The following is a 20,555-nucleotide window of genomic DNA, read 5'->3' as shown; positions in this document are numbered from 1 at the left end:
GACATTGAAGATTTGTACAGACCAGAAAATCTGATTACTGCAGACTACAGTTGTGAATTACACAATTAATGGCAATCTGGCGCATAAAAGATTAAACCAAAGTAACGAGAATCGGAATCGGCAAGGCCGAATCGAATTGTGAATTGGCCATGAATCGGGATCGAATTGGCGATGAACTGGCAAGTTAAAAAAACCCTTGAAATTTATTGAGTAACTTATTTCATAAACCCTTTATCGTTGATTTGATTCACCAATTCACATAAAATCGTTTGGCTTGAATCGAATCGTCGAATCGCGTGAATCGCTGCGATTCTCAGAACTATGGATTAAACAGATACAACAAACAAATTTATTCATGTCCATTTTTTTTTTGAAGATCCTGAGACCACAGAACGAAAACCGCTGCAGTCCATACAGGCAGGAGTTGCTGTATTTGGTTGATTAGCATCACATACTTTGATGTGTAGATGCTGTGCAGTGTTGATTATGCCTTGCCTTCTAGGATTTGGATAAAGGTACCATCTAGGAGGAGAGCCTCCATCTCTAAGGGCTATACATTTAGCAACTGCAGTTGAAACCATGGTTGTAATTCAGGGAAGTATTGTTCTTGTCGGACATTCTATTGCTAACTTATACGTTGCTCAAAGATGTTATTTTATGAGGATCGCTTGCAGATGTAATAGCACTGCCTTCTTGGTATGTGTGTTCCAAGTGCTGCGATCTCTCTTTATATTGTGGATGAGATAAGGATAGACAAATGTCTATTCATTAATATAATAATTTATTATCTAACTACGCGCGTGCACACACACATATTTATTTATCTATATAGAACTATTGTTGCTTTTGAAGCTCTTAAGAAAGTGATCCATAACGATGAACATGGTTTTAATCACTTGCCTGTTCTTACTCACCATGTAACGCCCCGCCAAGGGACCCAAAAGAAATGACCTAAAGTTTTACTAAGTTTGCCAACCTTTTTTTTTTTGAATTAAAAAAGAATAACATGTTCATCAAACACATAGTAGCGGAAGCAATAACATACAATCAACTAAAGCATACATAACAAGTTACATTTCTTAAGGATCCCATGACGTTGAATTACATTTAAATCTAATCTAATACTAAGTCTAACAACCACCACATCCACATGAAAGAATAATGAAAAGTCCAAAGTCCATATTATACATTTGTTCCGAATGCCTCTTGGCAAATTAATTCGGAATGCTCAATCATCCACTGTACATGTCATAGGCTATGAAAGGCTAAAAGAATATACATATGTAGAAATAGAAATAAAGATACATCATCCTCCACGAATCCATGATACAAAGTACAGTAAAATAATTGAAACCATCCACCATACATGATACATCCATCCATCATAAAAGATATAAACATCCAACATGAAATACAACTATCCATCATAAAACATAACTAAGTGCGCGGTTCCTCCCAACCGTCACTAGCATCATTAGACCATTGTGGGCCCTAGCCATCCCCCGTGCGTAACATCCCAAGCAACCGATAAGATCATCAGTACTATAGTAATAGGGACGTCACTTCTAAACATACTACAACATAAGCATAAGGAAATCTAACATGCTAATCATCAATACAAGGAAATGCATCAGTAAATAACATCATTTGAACTTGATAAACAAGCATCCCAAGAAGCTCTAGCCATGGTGATGATAGACGGATCTCAATGGTAAGAGTGAACAAGCACTACCACCTGACTGCGTGGAACCTAAATGGCTATCAAATCCCAAGTCTCAAGTCCCAAATAAGATATCAAATCACATAACACAAGTACTCTCTAAGTCTAGAAAATCCTAAAAGTATACTAACTAAAAGGTTCTAAGACAGATCGATATCTAAATCCCACAAGCACAGAAGACACGTAGGAAACCTACTCTGTAAGCAGGCAAGTGTCATCGCATGAATCATGTAGAAGTTACCCTGGTAGTTAACTTAGGACTCCAGGGTCCCTACTGATCCCTATGCAGCCACTAGTATCCTCTCGTATTGACAAGGCATACTATGGAATGCAAGGTCGCAACTAAGCATTTTCTCTACTCCCATCCTAGTCTGTACTAGCACTCGAGGCATGGGCGAGAACATACAATTATTTTATTAGGTTCATTTTAATCCCCATTTAGTGTAGTGTTTTCACTTATTAAAACTACTTACAATGAGTTACCCTGGCAGCCACTTTAGGGCCCCGGCCCCCATTGCAAGCCACTTCCCGACACTACAAGTAGATAACCTACCCTAGGCTCATAAAATCACAAATCAATAATCATAGTGAAATCACCTCAGTCCTATACAAGCGATTGGAAAACATCATAAGATAATCCACAATAATCACATCAGTTCTCCACGAGCAACTAAAAAGCATCAAATGATAAGTCATAATATCTATTGGTTCTCAACGAGCAATTGGAAAGTATCCCAAAGTAAATCACAATATCCATTGGTTCTCAACGAGCAACCAGAAAGCATCCCAAAATAATACTGATCGAAGACTCCAAAAATGGTCAAATCAAACATGTCACAATATGACATCATCAAAACAAAGCAACAATTTAGTCCCATCAAGGCAACTGGAAAGCAAATCAAATATAACTGATCGATGACTCAAAAGTGGTTAAGTCAGGTATCTCATATACATACACCTCAGCTTCACACAAGAAGACTGGAAAGCAATAACAATCAGTAAATACATCTATCATAGAGCATACTATTACATTACCATGGTTAGGTTAAAAGAATTGAGACCAAAACATCATAACATCACAATCACATAACTCCCGAGCCTTTGGTAACAATCCAGGACTGGTCAACGCTGAATCAATCCCCAACCCAAAACATAGACAAGACATGGAAGACAAAATAGTCACATAGTTTAGTTTGGTTTGAAAGCACATTGTTTTGAGTTAAACAATAAGGTTTCAGTTTCCAGTGATTGGGTTCAAGTAAATAGTCTTATAGTTTGACTTGAGTTTTTAAACACATAGATAAGTTAGAAGGTAGGGTTTCAGTTCCAGTTTCAAATATGTTCCAAGCAATAAGTTTTCGTAGTTAACCCTTACAATTAACCCATTCATACTTTTAAATAATTCACAAAGTTACCCCTATTTGATTTAGGAAAAAACACACTATTGAATTAAAACTTAAAAGTAAGGTTTCAGTTTGTGTTATCAATGTACTTTTCAAGTGTATGAGATTCCCAATTTGCTCTACATATAACCCATCCATTTATTCGACTCAATTATATAAAATTACCCCCAATATTAAAGTCAATTTTCCTAAAAATAATCTAAGGATAATTACTTATTTACTTAAGTTATTAAAATGATCCTTATTGATTTCTTAATAAAATGATTTACAATTTTATTATAAAATCAGGGTTTATAATAATAATTACATAAAATTGACCACCCTATCAATTTACCCTTCACTAACAATTAAACATAATTAAATTATAATAACTCAATTATTAAACTATATATAATTATCTTCTTAATCCCACAATAGCTATTTATTTAAAATAATAAATATTAATAAATTTATTAATATCATTTATTAAATAAATATTAATTTCAAATTATATATATTATTAATTAATATTATTATTATTTTTTAAAAATAACAATTTACAATATTGAATTAATTCCAAAAGTTATATTAAAAAAATAAAATAAAAAAAGGGCGTATTGTTTAAAGGCTTGCCGACCTTACAATAATGGCAGTTGCCTCAGGCAGCTTGGCTGTTGTAGTAGCCTTGTTGTCGCAGACAGCGTACTACTGCTGCGTACAACAATGCTGCACGTTAAAAGAATTATTAAATAACTTTATTAAATTTCCACTTGACTTCTTTTTTTCAATTAATTAATTTATTAATTTTAATCTCATGCGCACTTTATGCAATTAAAATATCTTTATTAAATTCACATATTTTATCTTTTTAATTAATTTCTCATATTTTAATCTCATGCACGTGAACATAAAACTTTTTTAATAATTTAATATCTTTTCACTTTTTAAAATTTATTTTCGAAACTTAATTGATAAAATATTTATTAACTTAAATAATAATAATATTTAGCATTTATTTAAAAATGAACTCTAAATATATTATTATTAAATTAAATAAATAGTATCACGTTCCAAATTTATCCTTATAACTTTTATCTTCAAATTTAATTCTTTTTATTTAATTAATTCTCCAATTAATTAAATATAATTAAATATTAAAATATCATAATAATTTTTCATTAAATTAAATCATTAATTTAATCTTTTAATTTGACTTAATTAATAGAAAATACACTAAAGACTCATAAAACAACATACGAAAACCCATATTAGAAAAACACATACAAATTCAACTAAAGGGTTAATAATCATGAATTAACGTCATCCAACACATTCGGAGGGTACACGACTTAGAAAATTGTCCTAATTATCAATTAGGACAAATGGCTTAAGGGTTTAGGATTTGGACTTAAGAATTTATCTCCGCTCTCTTACCATTGAGATAATGCGATAGGGTATGCTCATCCTGGCAATTCAGGGAAGTCGATACCCGATACCTGCAACCTGCATAAAATTCACGCATGTACAAACACAATATTCTAAGCTAAACAGGCAATGGCAGGAAGTGGTGCATCGTGTAGATCTTGATTAGTAGGTGACTACAACTCTCTTAACCACATCAGAAACGCCATACATAAAGAAAACAAACACGCACACCATACACATGCAGTATGGGGTAAGTATTCATAAGGAAACACATATGATGATAAACCATCTAACTAATCATCATCAATAACTGAAAGCACTGTAATAATCATCATACATACATGAAGTAAGGAGTATCACGTAACTTCATCATATAATCAACTGAATGTAAAACCATATCTGATAATTCGAAAGTAATGCTACTAAACATCAAGCATAAATTGGCCTAAAAGAGTTTGGCATTGATAATAGAAATGCGAGCTAGGGGTAGGCACTACACACCTTGTCTATGCCCATGTTAAGCCTTTGGCTCAAGTTGCATCCAAAATAGGAATGGTTCCACCTGTCACTAGTGTTGAGACCTCCTTGCCTATTTCCACTCCTGTATCTAGTATTCCGACATATGTTCAACCTGTTGTGGCTACCTCTATCCAACCATCCAATCCTCCTATTGTGAGTCTTCCTAGCCCATCTCTTGTTGTGAGTGTTCCCCCTGCTTCATTGCCTACCTCACAACCTTCATACCATAGTGTTCCTTACTTTTATCCTAATCCTCCTACTACTGTGGTTCCTATAGCGCCTTCTATTCTTGCTAATTCATACACTTTTCCTACAGATTTGAATGTGTCATTGCCAACTATTTCTTTTAATGATTCCACTATCATTAGCCTTGCCCAGACTATTTCTTTCTTGCAACAACAACTTGCTTCCTTAACTTAGTCCATATTGATATTCAACATATGTTTATTGCTAATTTACAAAAAGATAGTAGGGATAAGATTCTACTTTCTAATTTTACCTTTTTTTCACAACTTGTGCAGTGCTTCATCATTATCAATTACAAGTGAGTTAGTTTGAGTGCACCACTCCAATGGCTCCTTTACCAGTTGATAAGAGTGATGCTGCACCTAACAACAAATCTCAGAAACCTAACAACTATGTCAAGATCAACAAGCCATGAACACAGTAGATGAACAAGTAGCCACTGCATCCAAAATTGTCAGTGCTTCTTCCTCTATTTTTCGGATGAAGTGTAAGTTTGCGCATGTCTCTGATTCTTTGCATTCATTTATGGGAAGGTTAGTAAGTGCTAATATTATTACACTCCCTTCTATTAGAACACTTCTTCCCTCCACTACATCAAGTCTGCACATTGGTAATGCACTGTGAACAAGGTCCTAAAAAAGTGACTGATTTCATTGGTAGATTTAAGCATCTGTATGCTTAGATTTCTTATCCTGTGCCTGATATTGATATTCAACACATGTCTATTGCTAATTTACAAAGACATTAAATATAAGATTCTGCTTTCTAATTTTACCTTTTTCTCACAACTTTGTGCGGTGCTTCATCATTATCAATTACACGTGAGTCAGTTTGAGAGCTCCACTCTGATGGCTCCTATACCGGTTGATAAGAGTAGTGCTGCACCTAACAACAAATCTCAGAAGCGTAACAGCTATGTCAAGATCGACAAGCCATGGATACAGTAGATGAACAAGTAGCCGCTACATCCAAAAGTGTCACTGCTTCTTCCTCTGTTTTTCGGGTGAACTGTAAGTTTACGCCTCTCTCAGAGTCTTTGTTCAATTATGGGAAGGTTAGTAAGTGCTAATATTCTTACACTTCCTTCTGTTAGACCACTTCTTCCCTCCACAACATCAAGTCTGCACTTTGATTCCAAAGCCTCTTATCAAGATAATTGTCAACTTGGCCATGATACTGAACAATGTCATACCTGAAACATAATATTCAAGACTGGATTGATTCCAATGCCTTGTCTATTGATAATCATGATAGTGGGAACAAACATGTGGCACCTCCTAATCAAATTTTTAATTCTACCCCAATCCTTTGCCTCAGCACACTACTAACATGATTGCTCAATCTTTTTATTCCTTTGTTATGAATATTGCTTATGATCAATAACACAAAGAGGATGACCATACCATTAACACTGTAGAGAATGTACCCCAACCTCCACCTCAACCTAAACCTAAGATTCAATCTTAGCCTCAAGTTCAACCTAAGCCTAAACTGTCTCTTAAGCATATTAGAGACCTTGCCGTCATCTTTGATGATTCTGAAACTATTAATGTTGCTGATGGTCCTTTTTACGTTGCTGCTAGGGTTGCTAACTATCCTTCTTATGGTTGTTTTGTTGATTCTACTTCCATGGTTAATGTCATCACTAAGGAACATCTTTTTGCCAAACAATTGCACTGTGACTTTTATGATTCAACTAATACTTGGATTCAAACTTCTAATTGTATCTTGTATCCACCTCATGGTTCCATTTCATTGTCTGTTGAACTTTGTGGTAAAGTGGTGAATACTACCTTTGTTGTCATTCCTACTTCTGATCAATTTCAAGTGAAGCTTGGTTTACCTTGGTTGATTTTCATGTAAGCCATTGCTTCTCCTATTCATAAATACATAGAATTTCCTCTTGATGGTGAGATTAAAATGATCAATCTAGACTTTATCATCCTTCTAGGCCTCAAAATTGTGTTTCACTTATTTTGGCCTTCTATTCCTACTACACCTAATTTTCTTTTCCAATCATATCAAGCTTATAAAAACTTGAAAGATTGTTGAGTTGAATATGTCTGAGGATCTTACTCGTGGTCTTTTACCTACGCCGCCTTCTTCAATCTCTTTCATTTCTAATGAGAAACCACCTCTTGCAACCAATGCACTACCTAGTGTGGTTCCTCCTCCTGCATCTCAACCTGCCATGATTCCTTCTACTCTCCCGTCTGAAGATGAAAAGGAACCTATGTCTATTGATCTTTCTTCTTCTCAACCAATTTCTAGCAAGACTAAATGCAATTGACATGCCCACGATTGTTGAAAGAAGTGTCAAACTAGAGATAAAGCCCGTTTGCATGCTTCTCATTCTTCTTCTCCCTCCTTTGACCAGCCTATGTCTATGAAGGAAGTTAATATTAATGATGAGATAGATAAACATGATATTCATATTTTGTATTCTATTGCTATTAATCTTGATGAAGAAGATACATTAGGTGATCCTGCTGATGATGAGTATGACACTATTGATCTTGATCATGATTTGCCTAACACGCTTTCAGAACTTTCACTTGCATCTAGTCTTGAGCATAGTGACTCTCAAGAGGGTCCTTGTTTGAGACTTAGCTATTGTTCCTACTGTGTTGGATGCCACTCCTCTTGTGTGTTGTCCACCTTCCCTAAATGATACGGATTGTGATTGGGGAGGTGGGCAATGTGCTTGAGTGATTGCTCTAGCATGGTAGTCTTTTGTCTGTTTGCCTGTTGTGATGTGTTTCCCCTGTAGTGCACTTGCTATATGTTTGTTTAGAGATCTTTAAATGACCCTTGTTGCTCCATTTGATGGTGTTCATTTTGGTATGAAAATCATTTGCACGACCCACTGCTCGCAAAGTGGAGCTTGGTTGTTTTGGAATTTTTCCATCAAAGCAGGATCTGTTGTAGTCATTACCCTCAGGAGTAGTTTAGAATACCTAACCCTTCTCATTACCCCCCCCAAAGAAGTATCTCCTTGCAATACCTTCCAATAGCTCCCACATCTTGTGTCATCAGAAATCAATCTGAGCAATGCAAATGTAAGGCCCCTCATGATTAGCAGCAAATAAAATTTACCATTGAGCTTACCTAACATGAAAGAACTTTGGAATCTGTTGTGTGATCTATCACAATCTTAGCAGACTAACGATCTTGATCAAAAGAGGATAAGATATCTAGATATTTTGTTCTACTGTTGGTCGGTCATATAACACACATCAACAGTACCTAGGCCGGATCTGTATCCAGTCCTTATTGCCCTTGGTTCAGATGAACCTGGTAACATAGATTGATAGGGAGTGGTGTATTATTTTATTTTCTAAATGGCAATACAATATTTTTTTCAGTCTTATTTCACAGGCAGTGCTGTCTGAAATTACATCACTATTTTAGAGAAAAACATAATTTTGAAGTTCATACTAAAATTTAAAAATATTGGGAGAACAAACCACCCATCAAGAATGATATTTATGTATTACTCTTTTGAGTGGCTTAAGATCTCTTCAATTTAGTTGGTATGTATCTTTAAACACAATTTGTGACATGGCAACAGCAATATATGGTGCATCTTCTTACAAATGGACAGCTTGATGGTACAGGACTGTGATTTCAGGTATGGCATGGACACAAATTAATCAAGAATATTCAAAACATCATAGTGTCCTTTGTCTTGGATTCATAAGCGGATATTGTACTTTATTTGGTTATTGTTAATCTCATACCACGAATGTGCAACAGGGAGACCAAAAATTGACAGACTGAATTTCAATGTGGTTGATTTAACACAAATAGAAGAACAAGTGTATAAAATAATAAATCAATCCACAAATAGAACAACATTTTGGTAAATTGACCAGGTTTTCCGATTTTTATTGCTCCATTCAACCATTCATGATTCTAGGTTTGATAAACTTGCTACAATTTTTTTTGAAGGATGGTTCTTGTATTCTTTACCATGAGAAGGTCTATTAAATGCAATGGCCATTGGATGTTTCTTTGTTTCTTTTTATCTAAATGGAATAGCTGCTTGTATCTTGCTATGATAATCCAGTTGCAAACTGATGTTACTTTGTATGTTCACCATCGCTTGTTAGAAGCAATCCCTTTTGTGATCCATTTGGGCTTCAAAAACCATGGCTGCTACTTATGTGTGTATTTGCAGCAACAGAAAAAATATCTAGAGGTCATAAAGTCTGTTTGAATATTACCTTTAGGACCTATCCTAGCTTTGTGATTTCAATGCATCCAATCTTTGAATTATGGTAATTAAAAGATAAACTGTACCATCAATAAAACATTCTCTAAGGAAAGGATGATTAATATTATAAGAATCACCGAGGCCTAATACTATTTATCAATTTGCTTTAGTTATTGTCCCCATGGAAAAATTGATATATGGTTTGCTTTGATGCAAGATCACTGACATTAGAATTTAGGTGAATTTTTTGTTCTTATGCCCATTCCTATCCTACCTCTGTCAACTTCAAATTTACACTACTTGCATGTAGACTCTTTTTATGCTTAAGCCTATATATTTTCTAAAGCATACACGTTTATCTAAGAAAACCATGGGTTTTTGCTTCAATCAGCCTTTCTCTTGTATCGGTAGTATACTAGCACAAACCCATATAAATTCAGATTGAAATTAATTGGTATTCATCACTCCTATTTCTTTTGTTTCTCCCCTGTGTTTTGGTTGAAATTGAAAAATAAGAAATAAGGATGCAAATGCTTTCAAAGAGATGACTAAAACAAATTTAGTAGTTGCATTTATATGGCTATGTGCTAGATACCACAACCATCAATTTAGTTTCAATAGTAAAATATTACAGTTGAAAGCTAATAATAATCTAATATAAGAAGCTAACATATGTTATTAGTTCTTTCATTTATTTCTGCAATCATTTTGAAGATGGAGGGAATTTGAGGTTTTAAAAAGAATTGAGTACATGTTTCTAGCACTTTACTGTGTTCAATATTTAGTTATCATATTTGAAAGATTATTTTATTGATCTTCTTGGATTTCAATTGTAGTCCAAATCTGAAGTGTATTGAACTACCTATGTGTTCCTTCTCAATTATGGATTGACCTGTTATGTTGGGTAATGATGTATTGTTTTCCTTCCTCTTATCGGAAGCTATTATATAGTTCTGAAATCTAGAGGGAGGGAGAGTGGAAATATAAACAAGTCTAGATGATTTTAGTCTGCTGATAATGGGCTTACAGTTTTACATGATTTTCTATAAATTATATTATGATTGAAGTCGTGATTTTCGGTGGCCGATTGGACTGTTAATTAATTCGTTGATCAAATCTCGCTAGAGGGCCCAAGAGGGAGACCAAAAAATGGTTCCCTGGCAGGGATGTAGTGTGTCTGTGCTAAGTAGGTCCCGTAATGTCTAAGAATCCCTCGAGGTTCCAAAACAAGTTTTGGGTTTTGGGAAATCAGATTCAGATTTCAAGAAAACTCAGTTTTGGTACAGAAAAGAGATTCCAAGTGATTGGAGAAAGGGAAGGGAGGATCCAAGTAAATAGGTCCTACCTTGAGCTTTGCACCATGAAAGAAGAATACCAAGGAGGATCCATTAGGTGCAACCCTAATTCTGCTTAGAAGAAACAAAGAGAGCTGAGAAGAAATAGGAGAATGCAAATTAAATGCAATCCCCTCTCTAAATAAGTGCTAAACCATCATTAAATTAAAGTGCTTTTAATTTAAGATGGTAAATCTAGCCCTCACTTTAGCGAGAGTATGGGCTCAAGCGAAACTTGTGATAAAGACTTTGACGAATTGCAGTGAGATAGAACATCACTTGGTCAAATGGAGTAAGCCGCGAAGACAAAGGGTCCTAGCTCCACATCCATGTACATTGGTGCAACACAAAACAAAAGACAAAAAGACAAAGATACAAAAGGGGTTAGTACTAATACCCAAATCAACTAGTACTAAAACCCAAATCAACTAGTGGAGAGACCTTGACCAACATATCACCCACTAATATCATGTTTGGAAAGGTATTAGAAGAGAGTAAGTGTAGTGCCTTCGTGTTTGCAGTCTATACCTTGTCTATTTTTGATTTGAGAGATACTTGTTACTCTTTTTGATATTTGTACCTTGAGACGACCTAAGGGTCGAATGTTATACTTTGATTTCCGTACCATAGATGCTTTGTTGCTATGCTGTTCAGTTTATCATTCTTGCATGTTGATGCTATTTTGAAATGACAGTAGATCTATGATATCTGATTATCTAGTTATATGATGTATTGGTCACATCTGTGGTTTTTGTGATGTGATGGATCTTATGCTTTGGTTATTTACTTCATTCTCGTCTTTTATGATTAATGCGAATGTGAGTGGTGTAAATGGATTAATGAGTTATTTAATGCTTTAATTGCTTCGGCTATTATGTTATATGCAATTGCACTTGATCGTGTTTTAGTGTGTAGGAATTATATCCCTGGCAGTGGCCTATGGAGTTAGTGATCTAGCTGTTCATATTTTGCCAATGTCGCTCCGGTATGGTCGACGTATCCTTATTTAGTTGTTTTAAATTAAAATCTTTCGGTGATTAGTAAATCCGAACTCATTTGCATTATGTGATTAGACCAGTGAGCATGTCTGTGCATTTAGAAGTTCGCATTCGTCGCGAAAGTGTTAAGTGATTTTCTGTAATTTTGGGTTTTCTGGTTTTCAATCTTTTTGGATTTAATTTCTGGCAGCTTTGCCTTAGGTGAAATTCCATTACGGATAATAACCTGTTTTCGTTTGGGTCGATTCGGAGTTTAACTACTCCAGCTAGCTAATTTCCATAATCAACTATTCACTCAAAATGAATAAGTATTGGAAAAGTGAATTCATTATTCACTTCTCACATTTTGGAAAATTGAATTTGGAGAGCAAATTTGGAAATCCTCTTCTGAAGGATTATTGTTTTGCTCGTTGTGGGAGCTGTGAGCGTGGGATCTGTGCGAAGTTGGTCTCGTTGGATTCAGCTCGAGGAGTTCTCGCTTTGCCGTCAGTTTCAGCAGTTTCGACGGAGTATTTATTTTATTCTACGGGTTTCAGTTTCGGCCCTTTTTGCTGTCAGGTAGGGCCTTCCCGTTTTAATGTTTTTGCTCTGTTTCTGCTTCCGTTTCTTGTAGCAATATGTTAGGAGGCTGTGAACTAGTGTTTCCTTTCGTTTCTGTTTGCTAGTTCTGCCCGGTTAGTCGGGTATGGACGTTTTCCCTATTTTTGGAGTGGGGGTTTGGGTTTTTGGGCCGTTATGTTGGTCGTTTTTGCATACGGTGTCCGATTTCTTTTATTTTTGGACTTTTGGGGTTTTTGAACCCAAAGGCCAAATGGGTTTTAATTTTGGAATCTTTTCAAAATTTGGGGTTTTTACCTCGTTTTGCATGCCACCCTGTTTTCTCGAGTTTTCTCGGCACATTGTGGTTCGTGGACCTGGATGATCCATTTGGATACCAATCGGAACACTTTTGCATCTTTTGTTGCATTGGGATGCGTGTAGCATTCGTCATCCCGATTTTGGTTCGGTTGATTGACTTCTGTTTGCATTCTCATCCTGTCCTTGTGTATGATCTCTGTGATGGTGGTGCGCCACACACATGTACATCTGTCGGGTGACTTGCGGGGCCCGATCTTCCGTGGTACTTCCGAAAGTTGTGATCATTGGGGTTGGGTTGGGAGTTTGCATGCCTACGGGCACTCATCGCTGGATGAGCATGGGTAGGGTAGGGTAGCATATGGAGGGGGCTTCTATCTCGCAACCTGGTGACCTTAGTTCCACAGGGTTGGCAGAGGAAGTTTTAAGTAAAAGATAATTAAATAAAACATTGGGTGGTAATAAAATTTAAGATAATAAAAAGTATATGCGGGGCCCTCCGTTGAGGAGTTGAAATGCATGATTTGAGCTTGGGCTTGTTGATGCCAAGCGACTCTCCATGATGTCAGTCCCTACATAGTATCCCATTGAGGTGTCTGACTAGGACCTGTAGTTTATGCATTGTCTATGTCTTGGATTCAGTCATCATATTGCTTGGCGTGTGTGTTAGCCATGGTGGTTGTTTTGTGTGTGTGTGGTTGGATCATTGTCCCCATCAGCACGGCGGGTGTGGACCTACGGGTGCCATGTGGTTGGGAGGCGTAGCTACCTTCACCACTGCTAGGGACCGGTGTACAGAGACGGTCTATTGTTCTAGCGTGATCATTGCTAGATGTGTCATTTGGTATTTTGATTTGCGGAGTATACTTTCTAGTGATTTATGCTTTCATTGGGATGTTGTGTTCCATGTTTACATGATGTTGGTTTTACGCATTCCTTATTATGATGTTTAGCATATAGTAGATGATGTTATCTGATTACAGGGTTATCTTATGCTACTACTAGCATGTTAGATTTCATTTACTTATATTGTAGCATGTTTAGTAGTGATGTCCCTATCACAATAGCACCAATGATCTGATCGGTGGCTTGGGATGTTACGCGCGGGGGATGGCTAGGGCCCACGATGGTCTTATGATGCCATTGATGGTTGGGAGGAACCGCGTACTTAGTGGTTGTTTTGCTCTTTGTGATGTTTTCCCTTTTCGTACTTTCCCTTCATTGTTTGATAGATGGTTAGATTTCGGCTTTTTGTCTTTTAATTATTCAGTTATAGTTCGAGTGTTCATGCCTCGAGATGTGGATCCGGTACTCCCCGGTGTGGAGGTTTTATTCTTTGTTTTTCCCTTTTTGTGTTCTCCTTAGTGTCTTTGTTTTCTATGGGCGACATTTGTTCAGCAATGTGCGACATTAAAAATGTATCGCATGCCCATACAAAATTGTATCGTACGATACTGTAAAGTATCGCACACCTCTTAGAGAAGTGTCGCGCGACACTTTCCAGTATCGCACGCGTCTTAGAGAAATGTCGTACAACACTGTTAAAGTGTCGCACGTCTTAAGGAAAAGTATCGCCCAGTCCCTGAAAGTGTCGCACTCCTCCTTGAGAAATGTCGCGCAACACTTATCTATGCTGCATTAAAGTATCGCACAGTTTTTGTAAAAACTTGCGCGGGCGGACATCGGGCACTTTTCGTTGTGATTCGAACTTTTTAAGAGTTGATCTGGATACCCTTTTGGGCGTTCTTCGACCCTATGTTGTTGCATTTTGATTTCAGATGGTTTCTCTTGAAATCCAGTTTTCGGATTTTTGTTTTAGTCCTTAGGGGTTTAAAATATATCGTTTAACTAAAGATATATTTTAATATATGTGACGATTCATTTGAGATGGGTTTCAGACCTCTACGGGCTTAGATAAAGATTCTAGGAAATTTCAGGGCTTCAGAATTTAGACTTAGCCATTTTTCAGGAGTCTGTTTTGATCTTTTAAGCTTGGTCAATCTCTTATGTTTTTTTGTTTGTGTTTTGGTTAGTGGAGACGTTTGGAGATCTGTTGGGTGTTAGGATGATCGTTAAGTTTTCCGTTGCGATCTGTATAATCCGTGTATGTTGTTGTCATGTGCACTTACACTTGTAAAAAAAAAAAATATTCTGGCTTGTTTTTCATCCTTGTTCCAAGGATCTCCGGGCGGGGCATTACAGTAAGTGATGACATAAGAAATGAAAGAGAAACATCATTAATAACATAACTTCATGATTTGTGTGTGTGTGTGTGAGAGAGAGAGAGAGAGAGAGAGAGAGAGAGAGAGAGAGAGAGAGAACCATAAGATTGCACCAATGATGGTATTCCCTAAGGCCCCATTTGGCAACAGGAATAGGATTACTAGAAAATGGGAATACATATTCCTCTTCTCTGTTTGGTTCACCTGAAATTTGATAGGAAATATGCTTTTTCTAGTTTTTTTCGTAGATAGTTTTTTTTTTTTCCTTTTTTTTTGAGTGAAGTTAAATTATCGGAATCTTTTTTATTTCTAAAATTTAGACACAAGCATGAACATGAATACACATTAAAATAGTCATCAACCCTATATAAAATATGAACGAATACACCACAAATAAAACATTCAATTAGCAAGATATTATTTTTACATACATTCATTATAGAAGAATCTAATTTTTAAAATGATAATGATCTCAACTAAATCTTTTATATGACCATTTTGACTTTTGCTTTTGAAGTCACATTTTAGAACTCAAAATTGAATCAAAAAAATCTCTTATTGAAAACAAACATATCAAGGAATTATTTGAACAAAAAATCTAGACAATTAAGATAATGAAATACAACATTGACATCAAGCACACAAAGATGGTCAACGAAAGGGAAAGATGTCTTTATTGTCAATGAGAAGTAGGGTAAGTTCAAACATATAACTATTGAGGAGATCATGATTATTGATGAACAACTCTATGTTAGGATTTGATAGATTCAAAATAATATAAGAATAAACAATAGTATGATTCATTAATATAAATAAATTCAAAAATATATTTAAACAAATATAATCTATAAACATACCTTTCTTCTTTTCTTCTTTTCTTGGTCCATGTGGCTCTATCCTTAGTTGGCCTTCAATGAATTATTCCTTCTAGAATTATCTAAACTCTTTACTTACTTTCTAAAATTCTTCCTTTTTTAATTATAAGGAAAGAACAAAATATACTTTTTTGTTTCTTCTTTTCCAAGAGTCGCAACCATTCATAATACAAATCTTTTGAAAAGTCACAACACTTCATAGTTATAATTCTTTCAAAAAGTCACAACACTTTATAAATAAAATCATTTGCAAAAGTCCCAATACTTTATAATCACAATATTTTTGAAGAGTCGCACAACTATTCATAGTTATGACCCTTTCGAAGGTTTACATCCTTTCAACATCATTGATACCATTTTAGAAAGTCACTTCCTTATTTTCTTCATATTACTTTCCTCTTTCATTTTTCCTTTTTGAACTCCTTTATTCTCCTCTTCTTTTTCTCCTCTCTAAAATAAACTCTCTTCTCTTTTATATCTTAATTTTAAGGAGTCATTTATATTTGTTAAACATCTCTTGAATTTTCATTGGATTTAGTTAATTTATATTATTTTATGTTATATTATTTATTTACTTACTTATTTGTCTTTATCATCATTCATTATTAAATTTTATTTAGAAAGTTGGCATACTTTCTACAATATTATCTCTTGTATTTAATTTTATTTCATTATTTAATCATTGAAATTTTATTATTTTTTCATTATTTAAAATATCATACTAAATATTATTTCATTAACAATATAAATTAAATAATAATAATTTCTTAGTTTTATATTTTAGTATTAGTTTTAATATAACTTTATTATCATTATTTATTTAATAACATTGTATTGTCTAATTATTATTAAAATTCTATCTTAAAATGGGGATATGACAACAAAGTAGGATCATTCAGCCCGATGGCTCTTGCCCGTGCGTTTCAAACTTCTGCTCCTGCCTGTGCATTTCAAACTTTGGCTTTGGACTACATGAGGAGCATCAACCAAATTAGAAATAGTAGCATTCGAAGGAGGGACAACAATATTGGCCATCACTGCAGGAGAAACATTTAAATCATGTGGAGCAGCAACAAAATCCACATCCAAAGAATCGTGAGAAGAATCAACCAACCCACCCCCTTAAGGAAGCTCTTTGATCAGTGTAGTGATCATCCAAAACCCCCTTCCACCAAGTAGGTGACTTTTTCCATCTAACCTTTCCAAAGGAGCATTGCCTTGTAATGCCCTGCCAAGAGATCCAAAGAATTAACCTAAAGTTTCACTAAGTTTGGTAGCATTTTTTTTTTTAAAACATGAAAGTAAAACCATTCATAACATAGTAGCGAAAGCAATGACAATATCCAATTGAAAGTAAACATAAACATACATACATAACTAGTTACATTCTTAAGGATCCTTTAACGTTGAATCACATTTAAATTATCTATTCATCTAACATCACATCCTCATGAAATAATAATGAAAAGTCCAATGTTCAATAATTACATTTCCGAATGCTCAATCATCTAATGCACATGTCATAGGGTATGAAAGGCTTAAAAGAATATACATCCATGTAAATAAAGTACATCATCTTACTAATTCTAATCCATGATGCAATAACATAAATGAAACCACAAATCATACATGATACACCATCATAGGAGATAACTATAAATTACAAACATAATTAACTAAGTGCATGGTTCCTCCCAATCGTAACTAGCATCATTAGACCATCATGGATCCTAGCCATCCCTCCGTGCGTAACATTCCAAATCACCGAAGAGATCATTGGTATTAACATAGTAGGAATGTCACTCCTAAATCATACTACATCATATGCAGAAAATAATCTAACATGCAAAGTATAAGATAACATCATCTAACATATGCAAATCATCAATGTGAGGATACATGTCCACCATCATAATCCATGAAGATAGATGCCAACAAAGAATACATCAGCCACGGTGTCACAGACGGATCTCAAATGATAAGAGTGATAAAACACTACCGCCCGACCGCGTGGAACCTAAATGGTCCACTCCCACCGTGTTGAGGAGATAATGCGATAGGGTACGCTCATCCTGGCAATTCAGGGAAGTGGATACTCGGTACCTGCAATCTGCATAAAATCCATGCATGTACATATATATATATATATATATATGCTAAGCTAAATAGGTAATGGCAGGAAGTGGTGCATCGTGTAGATCCCGACTAGCAGGTGACTATGACTCCCTTTCTTAACCACATTAGAAACGCCATACAAAAAGAAAACAAATACGCACACCATACACATGCAAGTATGGGGTAAGTATCCATAAGAAAACACATGTGATAATAAACCATCTAACTAAACAACAATTGAAAATAATGTAATAATCATCATGCATACATGAAATGTAGAGTCTAAGTAATCTCATCACATATCAATTGAATCCATAGCACAATATCTGATAGTCTTAAAACAATGCTGCTAACCATCAACATAAAACTAGCCCTAAAAGAGTTCGACAATGATAACAAAAATGCGACCTAGGGGCAGACACTACATGCCTAATGAGATGGCTAGTCTTTTGGCATTTCCAACATCTGAATGGAATGCCCTCATAATCAAGAAGTTGAATCCAAGAGCCATTGGGAGAGGCCAATTTAATCATTTATGGAAGCCCTTTATAGATGTCTATCTCCGCAAGAATGCATGCATACGTCGTCCGAAACACATTGGAAGATATGGAGTCAACCAACAAAAAATACCCTAGGGCCTCCCCACGGCCTCCAAGACCAAATCCAGCCATAAGTGAAGGGAAAGGTTAGGCAACCTTACCCACAGAGGAATCTTGTTAAAGGATTCAATAGACATATCAAAATCCACATACCAAGGTTTGGCCATCAAGGGGAACCTTTCCTCCCAAGAGAATTCACGCCTTAGGATGGCATTTCAATCCTCCTTAGAAGAAAATTTCATAATGAAAAAGCCCCTTGCCACAGGGAAAATCTGGATAATATCTAAAACTATAGGCTCTCAAAATTTGAAAATCTAGGCATGCAAATTCAAAAGAAAGGGCTAGAAACCCCTAAAACAAAAAATGGTAGTAGTAGAGGAGAAGTCCTCCACTAGAGTAGAAATCTCATCGACAAGATTAGAGTCAAGATTGATCAAAGGGTTACTTTTTGCAAAAAGTCTAGCAACATGGGGCCCTGGACGCACACCTTGACCACCAAGACCAGCCTCATAGGCAACCACATCAACATAGGAAATGGTCAAACCACCAATAGCTCCTGGGGAACGAATATCCCCACCAGGATCAGGAGAAGCCCTAGCTTGAAAAGTAGAAGCCAGAGTGGTCGCCATAAAGTCGGACGCAGGAGCCAAAGCCGGACGCAGGAGTGGGAGCCAGACACAAGAGCCGAAGCTAGACGCAGGAGCCAGAGCTCAATGCAAGAGTTGAAGTCGGATGCAAAAGCCGAACGTGGGAGCCAAAGTTGGACGTAGAAGATGTGGGAGCCAGACATAGGAGCCAAAGCCAGACACCTATGTTATTTAGGAGTCGAATGTGGGAGCCAAAGCGGGACGCGGAAACTGGACACAGGAGTCGGAGTTGGTCTTGAGATATGTAGTTGTTATATTGGTCCAAAACAAGTGAAACATTTTATTGAATTTAGCTTGTGTCAGAATTTTGATCTTCCATGACATCATATTCTTGAAACTCATGCATGTGCTAAATAAATCCTAATAAGATGAAGTACACGATAGATGATTGATTCATAGTATATCAACTAAGCTTAACAAAAAAAAAAACTATAGTTGGTTGTCATATTCGCTTCTCTTTTCCTAGAAAGATCAATGTTGTGTCTTGCCATAAACTCAACGACATGCTTAAATATCATAATTTATTCATGTTTTGAATGCATTGTAATGCCAAACTGAATCTGTTTTTGCTAGTTGTATTGATGTGTTTAAACCATGTTTAGAAAAGAAGATTTCTTGTTTGGGTACTAGTAGAATAAAAATAGAATTAGCTAAATTGTTTACATTATCCACATCTACTTTGTTTTAGTGGGTGGTGACTAGAAATCAAGGAATGACAACAAAATGAGTGGAAACCATCAATCCACATTATGAAATGACAGTAATGGGGCATATGATATCTATTTTTTTGAAAAAATGACATGACTCAGTTGTTATTAATCACAACTGGTACAACTTGAAGCTTTCATGGCATCATCACTGAAGACCTCTTATTTGCAAGAATAGATTATGACCAGGGAGGAACAATGCAACCCCATTACCATCCTAGGGAATCTGAGGTCTTGTTTGTATTGAAGGGGACTCTTCAGGCAGGATTCATTGATACCCAAAACAAATTGTTTGTAGAGATTCTTAGTGAAGGGGATCTCTTTGTTTTTCCTGTGGGTATGCATTTTATACAAAATGTTGGGAGAGGAGAAACAGTGAGCTTGTCAAGCTTGAATAGCCATCTAAAGCAAGGGAGGAATGAGATATGGATGACTGTCTAAATATATGCTGCTAACGATTTAGTTAATCCTTTGTCTCTTTTTATTTGTATGACTAGTTCGTTTCTAGGTTAATGTATAAACACTATTAGACAACATAAAATTTCCAACAGCTCGAAGAAATTCCAGCAAACTATTGGTAAACGTTAATTTTGTAATACTATTGGTTTACAATTGATGAATCATATACTACTTCAAAGATTAAATACAAATGTTCAAATAGAGTAACCAAATGTCAAGCATACTGTTGGTGTAAA

General features: G+C 35.7%; 1 protein-coding gene across 2 annotated transcripts in view; it reads left to right on the top strand.

Moving 5' to 3' along the window:
• LOC149560625 (uncharacterized) overlaps nt 1-9,311 on the top strand; it is a 31,639-nt gene extending 22,328 nt beyond the window's left edge. Inside the window, exons 6-7 of one of the 2 annotated variants that reach the window (XM_089824752.1) lie at nt 8,910-8,923; nt 9,049-9,311. In XM_089824752.1, the coding sequence (XP_089680878.1) occupies nt 8,910-8,923; nt 9,049-9,064 (30 nt within the window). In that variant the 3' untranslated portion in view covers nt 9,065-9,311. Of the gene's footprint in view, nt 1-8,863 lie in introns of both variants that reach the window. The other variant, XM_089824753.1, reaches the window with a different exon arrangement.
• The last annotated feature ends 11,244 nt before the right edge of the window (nt 9,312-20,555 follow it).

This window comes from Cupressus sempervirens, chromosome 4 (assembly GCF_028749045.1).
Source record: "Cupressus sempervirens isolate cs-2001-9-10 chromosome 4, ASM2874904v1, whole genome shotgun sequence".
Classification (NCBI taxonomy): Eukaryota; Viridiplantae; Streptophyta; class Pinopsida; order Cupressales; family Cupressaceae; genus Cupressus; species Cupressus sempervirens.
The sequence above is the reverse complement of the archived record's forward strand: the minus strand, read 5'-3'. Positions and strand labels throughout refer to the sequence as shown.